Source organism: Globicephala melas, chromosome 1 (genome assembly GCF_963455315.2).
Source record: "Globicephala melas chromosome 1, mGloMel1.2, whole genome shotgun sequence".
Taxonomy (NCBI): Eukaryota; Metazoa; Chordata; class Mammalia; order Artiodactyla; family Delphinidae; genus Globicephala; species Globicephala melas.
In genome coordinates this window covers 150,960,215-150,987,052 of record NC_083314.1, presented here as the reverse complement: position 1 = coordinate 150,987,052, position 26,838 = coordinate 150,960,215, and the positions used below count along the sequence as shown (strand labels likewise).

At 40.2% G+C, this 26,838-nt stretch overlaps 1 protein-coding gene across 1 annotated transcript in view; it reads right to left on the bottom strand.

The window, feature by feature from the left end:
• The window catches only part of ZSWIM5 (zinc finger SWIM-type containing 5), a 262,868-nt gene that overhangs the window by 44,744 nt on the left and 191,286 nt on the right, over positions 1-26,838 (bottom strand). The window contains exons 3-4 of the mRNA XM_030869954.2: positions 16,302-16,450; positions 14,901-15,051 (exon numbers count right to left, since the gene is read on the bottom strand). Of these exons, the coding sequence (XP_030725814.1) occupies positions 14,901-15,051; positions 16,302-16,450 (300 nt within the window). The remainder of the gene's footprint in view (positions 1-14,900; positions 15,052-16,301; positions 16,451-26,838) is intronic.

Sequence of the window (26,838 nt, the reverse complement as noted above, 5' to 3'; positions counted from 1 at the left end):
GGGAGAGGCCAAAACAGTGAGAGGCCCACACACTGCAAAAAAAAGAAAAAAGAAAAACCAGCCCCCAAACCAAATCTGCTAAAGTTTTCAGAAATGCTTATTTTTCCTTCCCAAAGGTTTCTTAAAGCAGAGTGACTATCTTGATATCTGGATATATGCCTGTGATGATGAACAAGACAGATTTGGGCTTGAATTCCGAGCTCAGATCTGCAGTCCAACAAACATTTATTGAGAGAGTTCTTGTTCAAGACCTTGTATTGGAGAATAAGACCCTGTTCCTACCCTTGAGGAGCTGTCCAATGGGGGAGATAGATAAATAAACACAGTGTCATTTGAATATGATAAGTGTTAAGATAAAGATATATACAGGGTACAATAATAGCACAGAGGAAGGGCATTTAGCATAAGAAGGAAGGTGCTCAGAAAAGGATTTTAGTTGACCTTAGACTTTCTGAGCTTCAAATCCCTCAACTGTAAAACTGAGATCATAATGTAAAGGGCCTAGCATATTATTTGGCACAGAGTGGAGTTTAGTATTTCCCTTTTCCAGGGAAAATCGTTTATTTGTACTTGGATTTTGATACTGTTGATCAGCTGTGATGCCTTAAAACTATCACATTCTTGGATCTTCTCTGTCACTATAGCAGAGTATCACATATTCCACATAACCAATGAGTACTGTTTCTTTGACCACATCACCCTTCTTTGCAAGCAAACCTGCTTCTTATTTTCAAAGTTGGCTATGTGGCTGAGACAGAAGTATTCTCAATCTCAAGTTAACAATAAGCCTGGCTGCAGAGTGTCTTAAGTTAAACATCCTTTGGGATGGTGTTACATACATAGACGGCAGTATATTCAGACACTATTTCAAGGCCCCTCAAAGTCAAATAGGAATGTTTTAAAAGACCATTTAAGCCTCAATTTCAGGTACTAACTAGAGGTGATGAAAATTCATTTCTATTGGCTCAATTCAGTTTTTCAAATCCACAATGAAAAAGAAACTACACTATGTAATATAATAGTATTATATACTGATGGTTCTTAAGGGGATTATAATTAGGAGTCCCTCAAAAAATAATTATACTAAAGCATAGTAAATGCTATTATAACCACATATAAAATGCTATGAGAATATGTATGATGGAACAATTAACTCTGTAGGAGGGGTCAGGAAAAGTTATAACATTTGAGTTTGTCCTTGAAGAATAAACATGAGTTAATTCTAGTTAAAAAATGGCTAACTAAATACATATGCTTATCATCAGTCCCTCTTGATACTTCACTAAAATGAAAGTAGAGGGATAAGAACAGGCATAAACTCACATAGACACATAGAATGGGAGAGATGAAAGAGAAGAGTCATAAAATTGGGAATCTGGAAGGCATGTGGATGAGAGATAGCTGACATAGCAGAAGAAAATTGAAAACGCCATCAGCAGTTAGGAAAGCCCAGCAGCAAACTGATTCATGCTGCAGAGCCCCGCTGAAAGTGGGGCCGAAATATAGTGGAACAGGTTAGAGGTTTGTCAAAGGTCTCAGGATCACAGACTTCCTCCTCTATTCAAAGTAGCTCAGTGCCTGTTCATTCTCTCTCCTGGAAGAAAACCAGAGCTTCACTCACTGGAAAGATAGATTCGGAGAGGCTCTGGATTGGGAATACTGTGTACAACTGAGGGTGAGGTTTCCATGCGAAAAACTGAGGGAGTAAGAAAAATATACATATTGTACAAATGGACACACTTACCCCCACCACCCAACCCTCTTTCCCTATTTGGTTCTGAGAAAACTGTGACAGGCTTATAATCCAGACATGGTGTTCATGTCCTAGTGTTTTGTGGAAGGTAGAACTTGTGAGTAAAAAAATTAGCTGAGGAAATATCTAAGCAAAGTATTGAAGGAGCAGCCTGGTTTCTCTTGACTGCTTATAGTAAAATGCAAGAAGAAAGAAATTATTTAAAGACAGAACTGTGAATCAAAAAGGAGCAGAACTTAAAGATGTGGAACATGCTCAGCCTATCCACATTGAAAAGAATGAGAAAGCCTGTTTGGGAAAGAATATAATGGTGTGACCCTTAGAGAGGTAAATCTTCATCTTTTATTGTAGGAATAAAAAGAGAATGCCTAGAATTAAAAAATCAAGAAAGAACAGTTATTTAGAAATGTGGAGGCATGTTAGAAAAAGCAGCTGAAAGAATTAAAAATTGCTCTTTCTGAGAAGTAGGAACTGACAATGTGAAGGAATATGGCATAGAAATATTGTTTTTTATTATAAAGTTCGTAGAACTCTTTGACATTTTAACCTGTATACATGTATTACTTCATTTTGAAAGAAGAACAAGAGATAAATAGGAGTGGTTTGGGCGGAGATATCGAGGGACGGTATATACCCAAACAGGAGAAAGGACATAAGCGAAGACAAAGACGTTCTCATGAGTCATCTTAGTTTCTTTGGATATTAAGTCTATTGGATGTTTTTTCGTTTTGGTAGAAAATTTTTGTAATCTAGCATGTTAGCTTTTAGTACTATTGGGACTGTGAGTTCCTACCAATTACAGTGTCCTTTCTGAACACCAGGTGGCAGGAAATCCCTAATATATAGGAGGTAAAGGAGGTAAAAAATTTCTAACTGTGTGACAGTAAGAAAGATGCACAAATATTCAGATCATAAAAATTACTTTCTCTACTTTTAGAATTTAAGAGTGCTAAAGGCCCGTATAAACCTCAAGAAAAAAATTTTTTTCTTCACATTGTAGTCTTTTCCTATGGTGTCTGTGTTACACTGTTTGCTGGTTCTTGTAAAATTAATGTAGGGATAGGGTCCCACCCACCAACAAACAAAAAAGATAAGAAAACCTCATCATTTAAGATGCGGGAAGAGGAGCGCTAAGAACACAATTTTGAGGAAGCACCAATATTTAAGTAATGAGCAGAAGAGAAGGAGGAATAAGCAAAAGAGATTGAGAAAGAAAGATAAGAGAGATGGAAGAACCAGGAGAAATTAGTGACACACAAGCCAATTAGCAATGTCTAATGAGGCAGAGTGTCAGTATTAGTAAGAAACATTTACTTTACAGTTTAAGATGTGCTTTTTGTTTATAGTGAAGTAAAAGATTTTCACATTTAATCTTCATAAGTATAACGAGAACCAAAGAGAGGCCATTAAACTTGGCCTTATGAATGGCAAAATCAATAGGGTAACAGGAACAGAAAACAGATTGGGTGAGTTGAGAGAGGCTTAAGAGGCAAAAAAAAGCAGGGAACTAACTACAGTCATCAAGGAGTTACCATTTCCTAGGCACTGAAATATTAAAAAGGGGATCCCTAGAAAGTGAGTACTTTCACCTGTAAGTTTAAAATGAGTTTTCTGTTTTATTAAGTCATTATGGATTTGTTTTAAAACAAACTCAAGAGATTGCTGCATCTCTAAGAAAGAGACAAGGCAAAAAATCCTGCAGGTGCCTACATGTAACAGGCATGTAGGGACTGTGTTACCATGATCCAAAAGCAGATTTTCCAGCAACTTAAAAAAAGCATCACCTGAGGATACGGGGAGGGGGAAGGGTAAGCTGGGACAAAGTGAGAGAGTGGCATGGACATATATACACTACCAAATGTAAAATAGCTAGCTAGTGGAAAGCAACCGCATAGCACAGGGAGATCAGCTCGGTGCTTTGTGACCACCTAGAGCGGTGGGATAGGGAGGGTGAGAGGGAGGGAGATGCAAGAGGGAAGAGATATGGGGATATATGTATATGTATAGCTGATTCACTTCGTTATAAAACAGAAACGTACACACCATTGTAAAGCAATTATACTCCAATAAAGATGTTTTAAAAAAAAAGCATCAAAAACTCTAACCAAGTGTAGGTACTATGGAAGTTAAAATTTTACATAATTATTATATATTAAATATAATAATAAATAATAGCGACTATTTCTTTTTATGGGCTACGCATTATAATAGGCACTTTCTATATATTATCTTATTCAGTCTTCCAACTGTGCGGGTCAACAGGACTTGGATTGGGTGTAGAAGGTAGAAAACAGAGGGAACCTAGGATGACTCAGATTTTCTTCTTGAGCAGCTAGATACATCTCACGACCCTGTACTGAGATGGGGAAAATTAGGCTTTGGCGGAAAAAATAAGAGTTCTGTGATGGTCATGTTAAGTTTGAGATGTTTCTTAGACATGGTGGGAAGCTGGACACTGAGCCTACAGCTCAAGAGAAAGGTCAGAGCTAAAGACATAAATTTGTGACTTGCCTACATCTAGATTATATTTAAAGGCATGGGACTGAATATGATCACTTAGGTACAGAATGTAGACAGGGCAGTGGGTACTGCAGAATACTCAATATTTAGAAGGATTGAGAAAAGGAAGAGGAGCCTACAAAGCAGTCTGACAGAAAGTAGTCAGAATGTGGGAGGAAACCCAGGAGGGTGTGTGGGGTTATGAAAGCTAAGAGAGTACGTTTCAAGATGGGTATGGTCAATTTTATTGAAAACTGCTAAGAGGTCAAGTAAAATAACAACAGAGAAGTGGCCACTGCAATATGGAAGTCACTGGTGACTGTAGCAAGAGCTACTTGTCAGTAGAGTGGCAACAATGAGCAATGGAAGCTCAATTGCAGTGGGCTCGGGAGAGAATTGGAGGTAAGCAAATGGAAAGAGTGACTGCAGACAAGGTTTTCAAGAAGTGTTGTTTTGTGGGATAGGGAGGGTGGGAGGGAGGCTCAAGAGGGAGGGGATATGGGGATATATGTATACGTATAGCTGATTCACTTTTTTTAAACATCTTTATTGGAGTATAATTGCTTTACAATGGTGTGTTAGCTTCTGCTTCATAACAAACTGAATCAGTTATACATGTACGTAGGTTCCCATATCTCTTCCCTCTTGCGTCTCCCTCCCTCCCACCCTCCCTATCCCACCCACCCTTCTAGGTGGTCACAAAGCACTGAGCTGATCTCCCGGTGCTATGTGGCTGCTTCCCACTAGCTATCTATTTTATTTATTTATTTTTACATCTTTATTAGAGCATAATTGCTCTACAACGGTGTGCTAGTTTCTGCTTTGTAACAAAGTGAATCGGTTATACATATACCTATGTCCCCATATCTCTTCCCTCTTGCGTCTCCCTCCCTCCCAGCGCGCTAGGTGGTCCCAAAGCACCGAACTGATCTCCCTGTGCTATGCAGCTGCTTCCCACTAGCTATCTATTTTACATTTGGGAGTGTATATATGTCCTTGCCACTCTCTCACTTTGTCCCAGTTTACCCTTCCCCCTCCCCGTATCCTCAAGTCTATTCTCTAGTAGGTCTGCATCTTTATTCCCATCTTGCCCCGAGGTTCTTCATGACTACTTTTTTTTTTAAAGATTCCATGTATATGTGTTAGCATACAGTATTTGTTTTTCTCTTTCTGACTTACTTCACTCTGTATGACAGACTCTAGGTCCATCCACCTCACTACAAATAACTCAATTTCGTTTTTTTTAATGGCTGAGTAATATTCCATTGTTTATATGTGCCACATCTTCTTTATCCATTCATCTGTCGATGTACACTTAGGTTGCTTCCATTTCCTGGCTATTGTAAACAGAGCTGCAATGAACATTGTGGTACATGACTCTTTTTGAATTATGGTTTTCTCAGGGTATATGCCCAGTAGTGGGATTGCTGGGTCCTATGGTAGTTCTATTTTTAGTTTTTTAAGGAACCTCCATACTGTTCTCCATAGTGGCTGTATCAATTTATATTCCCACCAACAGTGCAAGAGGGTTCCCTTTCCTCCACACCCTCTCCAGCATTTATTGTTTGTAGATTTCTGATGATGCCCATTCTGACTGGTGTGAGATGATATCTCATTGTAGTTTTGATTTGCATTTCTCTAATGATGAATGATGTTCAGCATTCTTTCATGTGTTTGTTGGCAATCTGTATATCTTCTTTGGAGAAGTGTCTATTTAGGTCTTCTGCCTATTTCTGGATTGGGTTGTTTGATTTTTTGATACTGAGTTGCATGAGCTGCTTGTAAATTTTGGAAATTAATCCTTTGTCAGTTGCTTCATTTGCAAATATTTTCTCCTATTCTGAGGGTTGTCTTTTCATCTTGTTTATGGTTTCCTTTGCTGTGCAAAAGCTTTTAAGTTTCATTAGGTCCTGTTTACTTTTGGTTTTATTTCCATTTCTCTAGAAGGTGGGTCAAAAAGGATCTTGCTGTGATGTATGTCATAGAGTGTTCTGCCTGTGTTTTCTTCTAAGGTTTGGTAGTGTCTGGCCTTACATTTAGGTCTTTAACCATTTTGAGTTTATTTTTGTGTATGGTGTTAGGGAGTGTTTTAATTTCATTCTTTACATGTTGCTGTCCAGTTTTCCCAGCACCACTTATTGAAGAGGCTGTCTTTTCTCCTTTGTCAAAAATAAGGTGACCATATGTGCATGAATTTATCTCTGGGCTTTCTATCCTGTTCTGTTGATCTATATTTCTGTTTTTGTGCCAGTACCATACTGTCTTGATTACTGTAGCTCTGTAGTATAGTTTGAAGTCAGGGAGCCTGATTCCTCCAGCTCCGTTTTTCGTTCTCAAGATTGTTTTGGCTATTCGGGGTCTTTTGTGTTTCCATACAAACTGTGAATTTTTTTGTTCTAGTTCTGTAAAAAATGCCAGTGGTAGTTTGATAGGGATTGCATCGAATCTGTAGATTGCTATGGGCAGTAGAGTCATTTTCACAATGTTGATTCTTCCAATCCAAGAACGTGGTATATCTCTCCATCTATTCTTCCAATCCAAGAACGTGGTATATCTCTCCATCTATCTAAATTATCTCACCTTTAATTTCTTTCATCAGTGTCTTATAATTTTCTGCATACAGGTCTTTTGTCTCCTTAGGTAAGTTTATTCCTAGATATTTTATTCTTTTTGTTGCAGTGGTAAATGGGAGTGTTTTCTTAAGTTCACTTTCAGATTTTTCATCCTTAGTGTATAGGAATGCCAGAGATTTCTGTGCATTAATTTTGTATCCTGCTACTTTACCAAATTCATTGATGAGCTCTAGTAGTTTTCTGGTAGCAACTTTAGGATTCTCTATGTATAGTATCATGTCATCTGCAAACAGTGACAGCTTTACTTTTTCTTTTCCAGTTTGGATTCCTTTTATTTCTGTTTCTTCTCTGATTGCTGTGGCTAAAACTTCCAAAACTATGTTGAATAATAGTGGTGAGAGTGGGCAATCTTGTCTTGTTCCTGATCTTAGAGGAAATGGTTTCAGTTTTTCACCATCGAGAACAATGTTGGCTGTGGGTTTGTCATATATGGCCTTTTTTATGTTGAGGTAAGTTCTCTCTATGCTTACTTTCTGGAGGGTTTTTATCATAAATGGGTGTTGAATTTTGTCAAAAGCTTTTTCTGCATCCATTGAGCTGATCATATGGTTTTTCTCCTTCAATTTGTTAATATGGTTTATCCCAATGATTGATCTGCATATACTGAAGAATCCTTGCATTCCTGAGATAAACCCCACTTGATCATGGTGTATGATCCTTTTAATGTGCTGTTGGATTCTGTTTGCTAGTATTTTGTTGAGGACTTTTGCATCGATGTTCATCAGTGATATTGGCCTGTAGTTTTCTTTCTTTGTGACATCTTTGTCTGTTTTTGGTATCAGGGTGATGGTGTCCTCATAGAATGAGTTTGGGAAACTGCTATATTTTGAAAGAGTGTGAGAGGGATAGGTGTTAGCTCTTCTCTAAATGTTTGATAGAATTCGCCTGTGAAGCCATCTGGTCCTGGGCTTTTGTTTGCTGGAAGATTTTTAATCACAGTTTCAATTTCAGTGCTTGTGATTGGTGTGTTTATATTTTCTATTTCTTACTGGTTCAGTCTCAGAAAGTTCTGCTTTTCTAAGAATTTGTCCATTTCTTCCAGGTTGTCCATTTTATTGGCATATTGTTGCTTGTAGTAATCTCTCATGATCCTTTGTATTTCTGCAGTGTCAGTTGTTACTTCTCATTTTTCATTTTGAATTCTATTGATTTGAGTCTTCTCCCTTTTTTTCTTGATGAGTTGGCTAGTGGTTTACCAATTTTGTTTATCTTCTCAAAGAACCAGCTTTTAGTTTTATTGATCTTTGCTATCGTTTCCTTCATTTCTTTTTCATTTATTTCTGATCTGATCTTTATGTTTTCTTTCCTTCTGCTAAGTTTGGGTTTTTTTTTGCTGTTGTTCTTCTTTCTCTAATTGCTTTAGGCGTAAGGTTAGGTTGTTTATTTGAGATGTTATTGTTTCTTAAGGTAGGATTGTATTGCTATAAACTTCCCTCTTAGAACTGCTTTTGCTGCATCCCATAGGTTTTGGGTCTTCGTGTTTTCATTGTCATTTGTTTCTAGGTATTTTTTGATTTCTGCTTTGATTTCTTTAGTGATCTCTTGGTAATTAAGTAGTGTATTGTTTAGCCTCCATGTGTTTGTATTTTTTACAGATTTTTTCCTGTAATTGATATCTAGTCTCATAGCATTGTGGTTGGAAAAGATACTTGATACGATTTCAATATTCTTAAATTATCAAGGCTTAATTTGTGACCCAAGATATGATCTATCCTGGAGAATGTTCTCTGAGCACTTGAGAAGAAAGTGTATTGTGTTGTTTTTGGATGGAATATCCTATAAATATCAATTAAGTCCATGTTGTTTAATGTATCATATAAAGCTTGTGTTACCTTATGTATTTTCATTTTGGATGATCTGTCCATTGTTGACAGTGGGGTGTTAAAGTCCCCTACTATGATTGTGTTACTGTTGATTTCCCCATTTATGGCTGTTAGCTTTTGCCTTATGTATTGAGGTGCTCCTATGTTGGGTGTATAAATATTAACAACTGTTAGATCTTCTTCTTGGATTGATCCCTTGATCAGTATGTAATGTCCTTCTTTGTCTCTTGCAATAGTCTTTGTTTTAAAGTCTATTTTGTCTGACATGAGAATTGCTACTCCAGCTTCCTCTTGATTTCCATTTGCATGGAATATCTTTTTCCATCCCTTCACTTTCAGTCTGCATGTGTCCCTAGGTCTGAAGTGGGTCTCTTGTAGACAGCATATATATACGGGTCTTGTTTTTGTATCCATTCAGCCAGTCTATGTCTTTTGGTGGGAGCATTTAATCCATTTACATTTAAGGTAATCGATATGTATGTTCCTATTAACATTTTCTTAATTGTTTTGGGTTTGTTATTGTAGGTCTTTCCCTTCTCTTGTGTGTCCTGCCTAGAGAAGTTCCTTTAGCATTTGTTGTAAAGCTGGTTTGGTGGTGGTGAATTGTCTTAGGTTTTGCTTGTCTGTAAAGGTTTTAATTTCTCGGTCGAATCTGAATGAGATTCTTACTGGGTAGAGTAACCTTGTTTGTAGGTTTTCCCCTTTTCTCACTTTAAATATGTCTTGCCACTCCCGTCTGCCTTGCAGAGTTTCTGCTGAAAGATCAGCTGTTAACCTTATGGGGAGTCCCTTGTATGTTATTTGTTGTTTTTCCCTTGCTGCTTTTAATGTTTTTTCTTTGTATTTAATTTTTGATAGTTTGATTAATATGTGTCTCGGAGTGTTTCTCCTTGGATTTATCCTGTATGGGACTCTCTGTGCTTCCTGGACTTGATTAACTATTTCCTTTCCCATATTAGGAAAGTTTTCAACTATAATCTCTTCAAATACTTTCTCAGTCCCTTTCTTTTTCTCTTCTTCTTCTGGGACCCCTATAATTCGAATGTTGATGTGTTTAATGTTGTCCCAGAGTTCTCTAAGACTGTCTTCAATTCTTTTCATTCTTTTTTCTTTATTCTTCTCTGCAGTAGTTATTTCCACTATTTTATCTTCCAGGTCACTTATTTGTTCTTCTGCCTCATTTATTCTGCTATTGATTCCTTGTAGAGAATTTTTAATTTCATTTATTGTGTTGTTCATCATTGTTTGTTTGCTCTTTATCTCTTCTAGGTCCTTGTTAAACGTTTCTTGTATTTTCTCCATTCTATTTCCAAGATTTTGGATCATGTTTACTATAATTACTCTGAATTCATTTTCAGGTAGACCGCATATTTCCTCTTCATTTGTTTGGTCTGGTGGGCTTTTACTTTGCTCCTTCATCTGCTGTGCATTTCTCTGTCTTCTAATTTTGCTTAACTTACTGTGTTTGGGGTCTCCTTTTTGTAGGCTGCAGGTTCGTAGTTCCCGGTGTTTTTGGTGTCTGCCCCCAGTGGCTAAGGTTGGTTCAGTGGGTTGTGTAGGCCTCCTGGTGGAGGGGACTAGTGCCTGTGTTCTGGTGGATGAGTCTGGATCTTGTCTTTCTGGTGGGCAGGACCACATCCCATGGTGTGTTTGGGGTGTCCTTGACCTTATTATGATTTTAGGCAGCCTCTCTGCTAATTTTAGGCAGACTCTCTGTGGGGTTGTGTTCCTGTGTTGCTAGTTGTTTGGCATAAGGTGTCCAGCACTGTAGCTTGCTGATTGTTGAGTGGAGCCAGGTCTTAGTGTTGAGATGGAGATCTCTGGGAGCGCTTTCGCCGTTTGATATTACGTGGAGCCAGGGGGTCTCTGGTGGACCAATGTCGTGACCTCGGCTCTCCCACCTCAGAGGCGCAGGCCTGACACCCGGCCCGAGCACCAAGACCCTGTCAGCCACAAGGCCTTACTACATGTGACATACTCTGATTTCTTCTATTCTTCCAACCTCATGATTGATAATGTCTGGGGGAAAGAATGATATTCTGTTCAAAAATCAAGTCAAAAACTTATCCACGCATCGATTTCTCAATCCAGGATCTTGATAAATAACCATCAAGCCTTTAAAATCCTTGATAGGTCTGTCTCACTGAATGGTTTTGATCTCATTACTTCCTTTTTTGAGCTAATGGTTGAAAATGGGGGTAGCTTGTAAAACTGGTAAAATATTGGCTTTGATGCTTCCTTATCAACATATACACTCTACATGAAGATTCTTGGGGTAACAGAAGGCTGCTGGGTACTGGTTCAGATGGGTAACAGTACCTTAGGAAGTGACGGAATGACTGCAGGCACTGAGAGTGAGATCCCAAAACAAGTTTGTGCTGCCTCCTGGTGGCACCTGATTCACAGGTGCTCAGTAAATGGCCATTACTTTCACTAGTCCGTAAATTCACTGGGTGCTCCCGGGTTTCTTTCTTGAACAGCCACAACGGAGGTCTGTCTGCATGCTCTGCAGTCTTCACACAACCAGAGAAGCAGGGTGACTGCACCCCCTGTGCCACATCCACGTGGCAATCTACATCCTTTAGGCCCCCCTAGCCCTGCCCAGAGACCTTCCATAAGGCTCTAACCCAGGCCTTAGCCGGGCCCTGAGAGACAAGGCTGTGAGGGTGCCCACCTGGAGTAGAAGCTCAGATTGGGCACTGCGCTTCCTGGGACCCAGGCAGCCGTTGTCCTCGGGCTGGAGGAACTGCGTGCAGCTTGATTCACTTTGTTATACAGCAGAAACTAACAAAACATTGTAAAGCAATTATACTCCAATAAAGATGTTAAAAAAAAAAAAAAAGAAAGTGTTGTTTTGAATGGAAGAAGAGAAATGGGGCAGTAATTAGAGGGGGATGGGACCATCAAAGGCACTTGTTTTTTTGAGACTGAAACTATTACAGCATATCTGTATGCTGATGGAACTGATCCAGTATTGAGGGAGAAATTAATGACGCCAGAGAAAGGAGTAACTGAGGAGCAAAATTCTTGAGAAAAGGAAATGGCATAGGAACCAGAGCAAGTATGTAAGGAGTGGCCTTTTGTGGGAGCAGAGATACTTTATAGATTTTAAAAGAAGATTTTTAAAAGCATATGTGGGGACTTCCCTGGTGGCGCAGTGGTTGCGAGTCCGCCTGCCGATGCAGGGGACACAGGTTCATACCCTGGTCCGGGAAGATCCCACATGCTGCAGAGCGGCTGGACCCGTGAGCCATGGCTGCTGAGCCTGCGTGTCCGGAGCCTGTGCTCCGCAATGGGAGAGGCCACAACAGTGAGAGCCCCGCGTACCGCAAAAAAAAAAAAAAAAGGCATACGTGTACAGACACGGAGAGATGAGAAAACTTCATGTCTGATTGCTTCTGTTATCTCTGGTTCAGGAACTGAAGGTAGTGAGCCCACTCCTCTAAATTTCTACAATCCCTGTCGAGGCCCTCCCCAGAGGAGCAGGCCTTGTGACCAGTAAGGAACCCTCAGAGTAATTAAGGGAAGCATGAATACACTTGCTCTAGTGTCTGACCCAATAAGGCTTCTCTTAGTGCAGTGTTTTTCAAAATGTGGTCTCTGGAACCGTGGCATCAGCATCCCCAGGGAACTGGTTAGAAATGCTAATTATCAGGCCCTACTCCAACCTATGTAATCAGAAACTCTGGGGACAGGGCCCAGCAATCTGTTTAAACAAGTACTCCAGGTTATTTTGAGAAGTTTGGGAACCACTGTCTTTGCAGAATGCTGAGAGTTTCTTGGAAGGTTGATATAGCAATTTCGTAGATATGAAAATATCACAATCAAGAGCTTTTCATAATGAACCGAAGTATATGACAAAAGCATTAAAAGCACTGGGATCTAGCTCTGCTTACTTCCTCTCACCTACCTTTGCCCCAAAGGCCAAGCCCAAATCCAAAAAACAATCCCATGATTATCACAGAAATTATTCCCAAGAGATTCAGGCCTCAGATGAAACTGACTCTCTGAAGGCTAATTTCAAATTCTTAAGAAACATGCACTTTGGGGGAAAATAGTACATAACAAGGTGAAATTGAGGGAGATGTTGCAGAAGGATGTTTGATTTGGATTCAGACAGATTGGGGTTCCGGTGTTAGAGCCACCACTTACTAGTGTGTGACCTTGAACAAGTAACTTTTTGGAGCTCATCTGTCTCCCCTAAGCTGATATGTTACCCTAGAAGGAAGTCCATGCCTACAATTCCTTCTGAGGAAAGAGTGTAAGAAGCTGTTCCCAACTTGCCATGCATTGTGACCCTGGTCACAACTGGTTGGACCAGTAACTTTAGACTAATAGTTCAACATTCCTGTACTTCAGAAAGTGTAATTGTGTCAGAGAGACAGTTTTCTATAATTCTTTATTTTATTCTGTATCCAGAAGTAACCAGAGCTGTCTCTGTTTCTTTGCAACAAACACACAATTACCTCATAGGTTTGTTATCAGAATTACATGAAACAATGTGTGTACAATCTTTAACACAGAGTCTGGCACATAACGCTCAATAATGTAGCTCTTCATTATTAATGAGAACTCCAAGGCCATTAGTGCCCCAGGTGATATCAAGAAGCCTTAGCACCCAAATCAAAATCCCACACTCAGTAGCCCCAAAGTAACCAAGTATAGTCCCAGAGTCATTAAGCCTCATTCCCCATGGCTTTTAGCCCTAAGACTATAATGTATATGCTTCAGGGGAATTCACTAAAATCCTAAACTTTTGTTGGTTTTTTTTGTTTTTGTGGTATGCGGGCCTCTCACCGCTGTGGCCTCTCCTGCTGCGGAGCACAGGCTCCGGTCGCGCAGGCCCAGCGCCATGGCTCACGGGCCCAGCCGCTCCGCGGCACGCGGGATCCTCCCAGACCAGACCCTCCCAGACGTGGGCACGAACCTGCGTGCCCTGCATCGGCAGGTGGACTCTCAACCACTGCGCCACCAGGGAAGCCCCTATACTTTAGTTTTTTTCTTGTGCTATTTTGTATGAGTGGAAAGTTTGTCATTGCTTTCTGGGCTGGAGGGAATATGGAGAAGCTATAATAGAGCTTTTAGAATATGTCATATGGAAGTTTTCCAGTATAATCCAAGAGTGGGGCCATGACTGGATAGTGAGTTCAGAGTATGGAGGATTCTGCAAACAGGGGGAGGAGCTGAGTATTAGCCCTGCAAAACTAGCCTTGGAACAGGGGAATGATAAAGAGAAATAGTGACTAAAGAAGATGGCCTTGATGAGAAGAATCTAGAACAGAGAAGCCAGTCAGGAGGCCACAGGTCTAATTTAATCTAAAAGTCCCCCCCACCAAAAAAAAGTCCCAAGGCCCTCAACCAGATCAGTGGTGATGGGAAGTAAAAAGTGTGAACGGACACTAAATTGCATTCTGAAGGTCAAGGAATCAAATTAATTTGGTGACTGGATGTAGGGAATGAACAAAAAATGAGTGCTTGACAACAAGTTTGGTAGAGTAAGAAATGGTGGTGCCAATGCCAGCTTCAGGGGAATCTCTTTTCACAGAAGCCCTGATTTCATTTTTGGGTTTCTCAAGTTTGAAGTGATCAGGAGATTTTTTTCAGGAGAAATGGTCATAGGGCAGTTGCTAATATGAGACTGGAACTCAGATAAGTGGAAAGAAGATGAGGATGAGATCATCATAAAGGAAACTCTGAAGCCATGCTATTGAAAAAAAAGAGTTCTCAAAGGAGTATAGAGAAAGAATGGAAGTCCAAGGCCCAAGTCTTGGAAACTGCCTTATGTCTAAGAGGTTTGTCTGGGGGTGATAAAGAGAAGCAGATCCAGGGAAAGCAAGAAAAGTGAGTTTGGTAAGTATCTGGAGAGCCAGGCTAATGCCATGGAACAGAAGCCAAGGCAAAAGGTTTTCTCTCACCAAAGGCTTCTATGTGGTAACATCTGGAACAGAATGCAGATGTCAATAGCAAAGCACAATGCTGTGGAAGAAACACAAGTGAGTTCAGAACTACTCTGGGTAGCCTCTGTAGAGCCTAAATCTTCTGCCAATTGGGCTAAAGTTCACTTAGTAAGATCCATGTAATGACTGATGGCAAGTGTTCACTAACACTATGGCAAGTGTTCACTAACACTATTGCAAGTGGGGGCAAGCTGATAGGATAGACAGAGCACTTCTCTGAGATATGTGGACTTACCTAGCTCATCCCAGAGCTGCCTGCACTTATCTGTCATGGTTGTTCCTTGCTGCCTCCAGAGTGTGAGTCGTGGGTCAGCCATAAACTGCTCAGTTATTAGCGTCAGCATCCTGGCTCCATTGGAATCTCTCATCCGCAGCATCTCTCGAACCTGACACATAAGGAGGGGCAAGAGTTGGTGACTGCACATCATGACAAAGTAGGAGGAGAAAGACGGGGAGGAGGGGGAGGAGAAGATGAAGTAACTAAGCACAGCATATCCAAAGAGCCAAAAAGAAGGCCTCTTGTTCTGTATGTAAGTTCTTCGCATGTATCAAGAAAGGCTGCTGTGGGCAATGAGATACCACTTCACACTCACAAGGATGGCTAGAATCAAAAAGCCAGATAATAAGTGTTGGCAAGGATACAGAGAAATCAGAACCCTCATACATTGTTTGGCGGGAATGTAGAATGATGTAGCCACTTTGGAAATCAGTCTAGAAATTCCTCAAATGATTAAACACAGAGCTACCATATGGCCTATCAATTCCATGCCTAGAGAGAAATGAAAATATATATGTCCACACAGAAACATTGTGCAAGAATGTTTATAGCAGCATTATTTATAATAGCTAAAAAATGGAAACAATCCAAATGCCCATCAACAGACAAATGGATAAACAAGAAGTGTGGTATCCATATAATGGAATATTACTTGGCCATAAAAAGGAATGGAGTACTGACACATGCTACAGCATGGATGTGTTTTTAAATACTTTAAAATACTATTCCAGGAGAAAGAAGCCAGTCCAGAATAGGGAAATCTATAGAGACAGAAAGTAGATTAGTGGTGGCTTAGGGCTGGGGGAGTGGGGCATGGTGAATAGGGGAGTGATAGGTAAAGGGTATGGGGTTTCTTTTTAAGATAATGAAAATGTTTTAAAGTTGACTGTGGTGATAGCTGTACATATCTGTGAATATATTAAAAACCATTGAATTGTACACTTTTTAAAATGGGTGAATTTTATGCTATGTGATTTATATTTCACTAATGGTGTTAAGAAAAAAAAAGAGAGAGAAAGCCTGCTGTGAGAGTCCCCAGTTCCAAAATACTAAGTCTCTTTAAAGCCTCATCGGGCAGCCTTGGGTTCAAAGCAGAGGGAAGGTAGCTTCATTACTAATCCCCCCAGGAATGCTAACTCACTTAGAGAGCTGAGCAGAAGGAAGAGGACTGCCAGGGTGAGGCAGTAGGGGTCCCTGGATGCAACCTGCTCAAGTCTGCTCTGCTCAGCTCCCCTCCCCACAGTTAGTTTTCAAGCATTCAGTACAGGTAGGTCAAGTGAGCTAGCTACAACGCATGAAGCCAGAAGTGTGGTGAGCCCAGTTTACTTAAAAAAAAAAAAAAAACTTTTCATATCTTACCTTGGCAAACATTGAATTGAGTTGCTTTCCAGAGCCATAGTAACCACCCTGGGAGAGAAAGAGCTTCACTTGTTCTTTCACCTGTTCCTCGTCCAAATGCCAACAGTTCTCATCATCAATGCTGGCCCCAGCTGTGGGGTCAGGGGCACCTGTGAGGAATGGGAATGATGAAATGAATCCCTTGAGTTCCTACCCTACACATTCAGCAGGAGGGGGCCTCTGTGAATATATTCAGAAACAGATGGGTATTCTGCCTTAATCTGGGCTTTGTCAATTGTGTGGGCCTAAACAAATGTAAGAGAGCTAATGCTAGTTTCATGTTCACTAAACTCTCAGTTGTATCCTCTTCCAAAGTCTACAAATACCATCCTGGGGGAAAAAGCCCAGAAGGAAATACACAAACATGAAAATAGTGATGTATTTTTTTTCCCTAAGAGAATGATATTTTTTCTTCTTTTTTGTTTTTCTATGAAGTTCAAATAAGCCTTAAAGCACACATATTATTTTAAAATTAAAAAATACTTCCTTAGAAAATAAAAAATTCTCTTTTTAAAGCTCACTATAAAATTGTAGCTTCTCAAGTGGTGTCAACACTTCTAAATTTCTAGAAACTTCCCCCTGGGGACTTCCCTGGTGGCCCAGTGGTTAAGAATCCGCCTGCCAATGCAGGGGACATGGGTTCGAGCCCTGGTCCTGGAAGATCCCACATGCCGCGGAGGAACTAAGCCTGTGTGCCACAACTACTGAGCCTGTGCTCTAGAGCCCGCAAGCCAGAACTACTGAAGCCCACATACCTAGAGCCCATGCTCTGCTACAAGAGAAGCCACTGCAATGAGAAGCCCGCGCACCACAACGAAGAGTAGCCCCCGCTCACCACAACTAGAGAAAGCCCGCATACAGCAACGAAGATCCAATGCAGCCACAAAAAAAAAAAAAAAAAAAGAAAAAAGAAACTTGCCCCTGAAGCACAGGCGGAGTTATATACATGGTGATATAATTTTACAAATTTGCACTCAAGATATCTTTTATATCTGGGCTCACCTCAGCAACATCACTTAAAACACAGTTTTAGTTATTTATGCATCCCTTTCCCCTAGTAGCCTGTTAGCTCCTTGCTCACAGTTGAATTACCTATAGCACAGTGCTGGTAATATGACAAGCACCTAGGAAATATTTGTGGAATGAAAACTGAATATTCTTCTGTCATCTTCTCAAAGACAAAGTCCTATGATAAGTTTTTAGAACCCTGTCTCCAAGTGACAAAAGACTGTAAGTCAATATTCTATAGGTGTGGTCATGCAGTCGGTTACAAATTCATGTTGTGTTTCATCAGTACGTCTACCAACCTTCTTGTACTCTTAGATCAAAGGCTTGCTTAAATGAAATCTGCAGAGAAAAGCTGCTCTTCTGCTAAGCTTTTTAAAATAAATTTATTTATTTTTGCTGTGTTGGGTCTTCATTGCTGTGCATGGGCTTTCTCTAGTTGCAGTGAGTGGGGGCTACTCTTCGTTGTGGCACGCAGGGTTCTCATTGCAGTGGCTTCTCTTGTTGTGGAGCATGGGTTCTAGGTGTGCGGGCTTCAGTAGTTGTGGCACGAGGGCTCAACAGTTGTGGCTCGCAGGCTCTAGAGCGCAGGGCTCAGTAGTTGTGGCACATGGGCTTAGTTGCTCCGTGGCATGTGGCATCTTCCTGGACCAAGGCTCAAACCCGTGTCCCCTGCATTGGCAGGCGGATTCTTAACCACTGTGCCACCTGGGAAGCCCCTGCTAAGCTTTTTTAGTGCATCTTATTCTCCAGGGAATCAGGAGGGCTCACACATTAATTTATTCTATAAATACTAATTAACACTATAAGCCTCCAGTTTATGGAATCTACTACATGCTACTTTTCTTCAAATGTAGTATTCTAAACCGAGTTCTGATCATATCACTTCCCTGCTCAGAAGTATTCAGTGATAAACTATTCTTAATAAATGAAGTCCAAATTCAGCCTAGCATTCAGGACCCTCCCCGGTCAGGCTCCTTCATTTCTAACCTTGTCTTTCCTATACTTACGCTATGTTTCTAACCTTGCCTTTCCTATACTTACGCTATGTTTCAGCTAGAAACTTAGTATTCGCAGAAGTCAATGACATTTCCTTATGACTTTACTTATGCTTTTATCCTTTACTTCCTTTCCTCTCCCCACAACCTGTTCTTTGGCCAGAAAACACTACTTCTCATCAATACTGCCTCAGCTCTACAGTCACGGCTGCAATGAGAAATGGAAACCATAAAGTAAGTATACAGAGAGGTTAATGCTGCCAAAATTCACCTATTGCTTAATTCACTTGGCAGGACTTTTTTACCCCCTCACTGAATTAGCTATATACCTAACTGCCACCATCAAATCTATGTCCATCTTATGCTCATATGCATAAAAAGGCAGTAACACTCTTCTTAGTACTTTATAATTACTTCTCTTAAACACCTGTTGCATTTTTTAACATCTTTATTGGTGTATAATTGCTTTACAGTGGTGTGTTAGTTTCTACTTTATAACAAAGTGAATCAGTTATACATATACATATATCCCCATATCTCCTCCCTCTTGCGTCTCCCTCCCACCCTCCCTATCCCACCTCTCTAGGCGGTCACAAAGCACCAAGCTGATCTCCCTGTGCTATGCGGCTGCTTCCCACTAGCTAGCTATTTTACGTTTGGTAGTGTATATATGTCCATGCCACACTCTCACTTTGTCCCAGCTTACCCTTCCCCCTCCCCGTATCCTCAAGTCCATTCTCTAGTAGGTCTGCATCTTTATTCCCATCTTGCCCCGAGGTTCTTCATGACCTTTTTTTTTTTTTTTAGATTCCATATATATGTGTTAGTGTACGGTATTTGTTTTTCTCTTTCTGACTTACTTCACTCTGTATGACAGACTCTAGGTCCATCCACCTCACTACAAATAACTCAATTTTGTTTCTTTTTATGGCTGAGTAATATTCCATTGTATATATGTGCCACATCTTCTTTATCCATTCATCAGTCGATGTACGCTTAGGTTGCTTCCATGTCCTGGCTATTGAAAACAGAGCTGCAATGAACATTGTGGTACATGACTCTTTTTGAATTATGGTTTTCTCAGGGTATATGCCCAGTAGTGGGATTGCTGGGTCATACGGTAATTCTATTTTTAGTTTTTTAAGGAACCTTCATAATGTTCTCCATAGTGGCGGTATCAATTTATATTCCCACCAACAGTGCAAGAGGGTTCCCTTTCCTCCACACCCTCTCCAGCATTTATTGTTTGTAGACTTTTAGATGATGGCCATTCTGACTAGTGTGAAGTGATACCTCATTGTAGTTTTGATTTGCATTTCTCTAATGATTAGTGATGTTGAGCATTCTTTCATGTGTTTGTTGGCAATCTGTATATCTTCTTTGGAGAAATGTCTATTTAGGTCTTCTGCCCATTTTTGGATTGGGTTGTTTCTTTTTTTGATATTGAGCTGCATGAGCTGTGTCTAAATTTTGGAGATTAATCTTTGTTAGTTGCTTCATTTGCAAATGTTTTCTCCCATTCTGAGGGATGTCTTTTGGTCTTCTTTATGGTTTCCTTTGCAAAAGCTTTTAAGTTTCATTAGGTCCCATTTGTTTATTTTTAGTTTTATTTCCATTTCTCTAGGAGTGGGTCAAAAAGGATCTTGCTGTGATTTATGTCATAGAGTGTTCTGCCTATGTTTTCTTCTAAGAGTTTGATAGTGTCTGGCCTTACATTTAGGTCTTTAACCATTTTGAGTTTATTTTTGTGTATGGTGTTAGGGAGTGTTGTAATTTCATTCTTTTACATGTAGCTGTCCAGTTTTCCCAGCACCACTTATTGAAGAGGCTGTCTTTTCTCCACTGTATGTTCTTGCCTCCTTTATTAAAAATAAGGTGACCATATGTGCATGAGTTTATCTCTGGGCTTTCTATCCTGTTCCATTGATCTATATTTCTGTTTTTGTGCCAGTACCATATTGTCTTGATTACTGTAGCTTTGTAGTGTAGTCTGAAGTCCAGGAGCCTGATTCTGCCAGCTCCATTTTTCTTTCTCAAGATTGCTTTTGGGGGGAGCTTCAAGATGGCGAAGAGTAGGACGTGGAGATCACCTTCCTCCCCACAAATACATCAGAAATACATGTACATGTGGAACAACTCCTACAGAACACCTACTGAACGCTGGCAGAAGACTTTGGAACTCCCAAAGGGCAAGAAACTCCCCATGTACCTGGGTAGGGCAAAAGAAAAAAGGAAAAACAGACACAAAAGAATAGGGATGGGACCTGCACCAGTGGGAGGGAGTTGTGAAGGAGGAAAGGTTCCTACACACTTGGAAGCCCCTTCGTGGGTGGAGACTGCAGGTGGTGGAGAGGGGAAGCTTTGGAGCCACAGAGAAGAGTGCAGCAGGGGTATGGAGGGCAAAGAGGAGGGATTCCCGCACAGAAGATAGGTGCCGACCAGCACTCACCAGCCTGAGAGGCTTGTCTGCTCACCCACTGGGGCGGGCGGGCACTGGGAGCTGAGGCTTGGGCTTTGGAGGTCGGATCCCAGGGAGAGGACTGGGGTTGGCTGGGTGAACACAGCCTGAAGGGGGCTAGTGCGCCACAGCTAGGTGGGAGGGAGTCCGGGAAAAAGTCTGGAGCTGCCGAAAAGGCTAGACACTTTTTCTTGCCTCTTTGTTTCCTGTTGCACAAGGAGAGGGGATTAAGAGCGCTGCTTAAAGGAGCTCCAGAGATGGGCGTGAGCCGCGGCTATCAGCACGGACCCCAGAGACGGGCATGAGATGCTAAGGCTGCTGCTGCAGCCACCAAGAAGCCTGTGTGCAAGCACAGGTCACTATCCACACCTCCCCTCCTGGGAGCCTGCGCAGCCCACCATTGCCAGGGTCCCATGATCCAGGGACAACTTCCCCGGGAGAACACACGGCGCGGCTCAGGCTGTTGCAATGTCATGATGGCCTCTGCCACCTCAGGCTCACCCTGAATCCGTACCCCTCCCTCCCCCAAGCCTGAGTGAGCCAGAGCCCCCGAAATCAGCTGCTCTTTTAACCCCATCCTGTCTGAGCGAAGAACAGATGCCTTCAGGCGACCTACACGCAAGGCGGGTCCAAATCCAAAGCTGAAACCCAGGAGCTGTGCGAACAAAGAAAAGAAAGGGAAATTTCTCCCAGCAGCCTCAGGAGCAGCGGATTAAATCTCCACAATCAACTTGATGTACCCTGCATCTGTGGAATACCTGAATAGACAATGAATCATCCCAAATTGAGGTGGACTTTGGGAGCAATGATATATATATACATTTTCCCCTTTTTCTCTTTTTATGAGTGTGTATGGGTATGCTTCTGTGTGTGATTTTGTCTGTATAGCTTTGCTTTTACTATTTGTCCTAGGGTTCTGTCTGTCCGTTGTTTTTTTTTTAAATTTTTTTTTTTAGTATAGTTCATAGCACTTGTTATCATTGGTGGATTTGATTTTTGGTTTGGTTGCTCTCTTCTTTCCTTTTTTATTACTTAAAAAATTGGTTTTAATAATTATTTTAATAACTTTATTTAATTTTATTTTACCTTATTTTACTTTATTTTATTTTATCTTCTTTCTTTCTTTCTTTTTTTTCTCCCTTTTATTCTGAGCTGTGTGGATGACAGGCTCTTGGTGCTCCTCCCAGGCATCAGGGCTGTGTCTCTGAGGTGGGAGAGCCAAGTTCAGGACACTGGTTCACAAGAGACCTCCCAGCTCCACGTAATATCAAACGGTGAAAATCTCCCAGAGATCTCCATCACAACGCCAAGACCCAGCTCCACTCAACAACCAGCAAACTACAGTGCTGGACACCCTAGGCCAAACAACTAGCAAGACACGAACACAACCCCATCCATTAGCACAGAGGCTGCCTAAAATCATAATAAGGTCACAGACACCCCAAAACACACCACCAGACGTGGACCTGCCCACCAGAAAGACAAGATCCAGCCTCATCCACCAGAACAGAGGCACTAGTCCCCTCCACCAGGAAGCCTACACAACCCACTGAACCAACTTAGCCACTGGGGACAGACACCAAAAACAACAGGAACTACGAACCTGCAGCCTGCAAAAAGGAGATCCCAAACACAGTAAGTTAAGCAAAATGAGAAGACAGAGGAACACACATCAGATGAAGGTGCAAGGCAAAAACCCACCAGACCTAAAAAATGAACAGGAAATAGGTAGTCTACCTGAAAAACAATTCAGAATAATGATAGTAAAGATGATCCAAAATCTTGGAAATAGAATAAATACAAGAAACGTTTATCAAGGACCTAGAAGAACTAAAGGGCAAACAAACAATGATGAACAACACAATAAATGAAATTAAAAATTGTCTCAAAGGGATCAAAGCAGAACAACTGAGGCAGAAGAACGGATAAGTGACCTGGAAGATAAAATAATGGAAATAACTACTGCAGAGCAGAATAAAGAAAAAAGAATGAAAAGAATTGAGGACAGTCTCAGAGACCTCTGGGACAACATTAAACACACCAACATTCGAATTATAGGGGTCCCAGAAGAAGAAAAAAAGAAAGGGACTGAGAAAATCTTTGAAGAGATTATAGTTGAAAACTTCCCTAATATGGGAAAGGAAATACTTAATCAAGTCCAGGAAGCATAGAGAGTCCCATACAGGATAAATCCAAGGAGAAACACGCCAAGACACATATTAATCAAACAATCAAAAATTAAATACAAAGAAAAAACATTAAAAGCAGCAAGGGAAAAACAACAACACACAAGGAAATCCCCATAAGGTTAACAGCTGATCTTTCAGCAGAAACTCTGCAAGCCAGAAGGGAGTGGCAGGACATATTAAAGTGATGAAGGAGAAAAACCTACAATCAAGATTACTCTACCCAGCAAGGATCTCATTCAGGTTTGATGGAGAAATTAAAACCTTTACAGACAAGCAAAAGCTAAGAGGATTCACCACCACCAAACCAGCTTTACAACAAATGCTAAAGGAACTTCTCTAGGTAGGAAACATAAGAGAAGGAAAAGACCTACAATAACAAACCCAAAACAATTAAGAAAATGGTAATAGGAACATACATATCGATAATTACCTTAAATGTAAATGGATTAAATGCTCCCACCAAAAGACACAGATTGGCTGAATGGATACAAAAACAAGACCCATATATCTGCTGTCTACAAGAGACCCACTTCAGACCTAGGGAAACATACAGACTGAAAGTGAGGGGATGGAAAAAGATATTCCACGCAAATGGAAACCAAAAGAAAGCTGGAGTAGCAATTCTCATATCAGACAAAACAGACTTTAAAACAAAGACTATTGCAAGAGACAAAGAAGGACATTACATAATGATCAAGGGGTCAATCCAAGAAGAAGATATAACAATTGTAAATATTTATGCACCCAACATAGGAGCACCTCAATACATAAGGCAAATACTAACAGCCATAAAAGGGGAAATCGACAGTAACACAAACATAGTAGGGGACTTTAACACCCCACTTTCACCAATGGACAGATAATCCAAAATGAAAATAAATAAGGTAAAAAAAGCTTTAAATGATACATTAAACAACATGGACTTAATTAATATATATAGGACATTCCATCCAAAAACAACACAATACACTTTCTTCTCAAGTGCTCAGAGAACATTCTCCAGGATAGATCATATCTTGGGCCACAAATCAAGCCTTGGTAAATTTAAGAAAACTGAAATCATATCAAGTATCTTTTCTGACCACAATGCTATGAGACTAGATATCAATTACAGGAAAAAACCTGTAAAAATACTAACACTGGAGGCTAAACAATACACTACTTAATAACCAAGAGATCACTGAAGAAAGCAAAGAGGAAATCAAAATATACCTAGAAACAAATGATAATGAAAACACGAAGACCCGAAACCTATGGGATGCAGCAAAAGCAGTTCTAAGGGGGAAGTTTATAGCAATGCAATCCTACCTTAAGAAACAAGAAACATCTCAAATAAACAACCTAACCTTACACCTAAAGCAATTAGAGAAAGAACAAAAAACCCCCAAAGTCAGCAGAAGGAAAGAAATTATAAAGATCAGATCAGAAATAAATGAAAAAGAAATGAAGGAAATGATAGCAAAGATCAATAAAACTAAAAGCTGGTTCTTTGAGAAGATAAACAAAATTCGTAAACCACTAGCCAGACTCATCAAGAAAAAAAAGAAGACTCAAATTAATAGAATTAGAAATGGAAAAGGAGGAGTAACAACTGACACTGCAGAAATACAAAGGATCATGAGAGATTACTAAAAGCAACAATATGCCTGTAAAATGGACAACCTGGAAGAAATGGACAAATTCTTAGAAAAGCACAACCTTCCGAGACTGAACGAGGAGGAAACAGAAAATATGAATAGACCAATCACAAGCACTGAAATTGAGACTGTGATTAAAAATCTTCCAACAAACAAAAGCCCAGGACCAGATGGCTTCACAGGCAAATTCTATCAAACATTTAGAGAAGAGCTAACAGCTATCCTTCTCAAACTCTTCCAAAATATAGCAGAGGGAGGAACACTCCCAAACTCATTCTACAAGGCCACCATCACCCTGATACAAAAACCAGACAAAGATGTCACAAAGAAAGAAAACTACAGGCCAATATCACTGATGAACACATATGCAAAAATCCTCAACAAAATACTAGCAAACAGAATCCAACAGCACATTAAAAGGATCATACACCATGATCAAGTGAGGTTTACCACAGGAATGCAAGGATTCTTCAATATACGCAGATCAATCATTGGGATAAACCATATTAACAAATTGAAGGAGAAAAACCATATGATCATCTCAATAGATGCAGAGAAAGCTTTTGACAAAATCCAACATCCATTTATGATTAAAAACCATCCAGAAAGTAGGCGCAGAGGGAATTTTCCTCAACATAATAAAGGCCATATATGACAAACCCACAGCCAACATTGTCCTCAATGGTGAAAAACGGAAACCATTTCCTCTAAGATCAGGAACAAGACAAGGTTGCCCACTCTCACCACTATTATTCAACATAGTTTGGGAAGTTTTAGCCACAGCAATCAGAGAAGAAAAAGAAATAAAAGGAATCCAAATTGGAAAAGAAGAAGTAAAGCTGTCACTGTTTGCAGATGACATGATACTATACATAGAGAATCCTAGAGATGCTACCAGAAAACTCTTAGAGCTCATCAATGAATTTGGTAAAGTAGCAGGATACAAAATTAATGCACAGAAATCTCTTGCATTCCTGTATACTAATGATAAAAAGTCTGAAAGTGAACTTAAGAAAACACTCCCATTTACCACTGCAACAAAAAGAATAAACTATCTAGGAATAAACCTACCTAAGGAGATAAAAGACCTGTATGCAGAAAATTATAAGACACTGATGAAAGAAATTAAAGATGATACAAATAGATGGAGAGATACACCATGTTCTTGGATTGGAAGAACCAACATTGTGAAAATGACTCTACTACCCAAAACAATCTACAGATTCAATGCAATCCCTATCAAACTACCACTGGCATTTTTCACAGAACTAGAACAAAAAATTTCACAATTTGTATGGAAACACAAAAGACCCCGAATAGCCAAAGCAATCTTGAGAAAGAAAAACGGAGCTGGAGGAGTCAGGCTCCCTGACTCAGACTATACTACAAAGCTACAGTAATAAAGATAGTATGGTACTGAAACGAAAACAGAAATATAGATTAATGGAACAGGATAGAAAGCCCAGAGATAAACCCACGCACATATAGTCACTTTATCTTTGATAACGAGGCAAGAACATACAGTGGAGAAAAGACAACCTCTTCAATAAGTGGTGCTGGGAAAATGGACAGCTACATGTAAAAGAATGAAATTACAACACTCCCTAACACCATACACAAAAATAAACTCAAAATGGATTAAACACCTAAATGTAAGACCAGACACAATCAAATTCTTAGAGGAGAACATAGGCAGAACACTCTATGACATAAATCACAGCAAGATCCTTTTGGACCCACCTCCTAGAGAAATGGAAATAAAACCAAAAATAAACAAATGGGACCTAATGAAACTTAAAAGCTTTTGCACAGCAAAGGAAACCATAAACAAGACCAAAAGACAACACTCAGAATGGGAGAAAATATTTGGAAATGAATCAATGGGCAAAGGATTAATCTCTAAAATATACAAACAGCTCATGAAGCTCAACATTAAAAAAAACAAAAAACTCAATCCAAAAATGGGCAGAAGACCTAAACAGACATTTCTCCAAAGAAGATATACAGACTGCCAACAAACACATGAAAGAATGGTCAACATCATTAATCATTAGAGAAATGCAAATCAAAACTACAATGAGATATCATCTCACACCAGTCAGAATGGCCATCATCAAAAAATCTACACAACATTAAATGCTGAAGAGGGTGTGGAGAAAAGGGAACCCTCTTGCACTGTTGGTAGGAATGTAAATTGATACAGACACTATG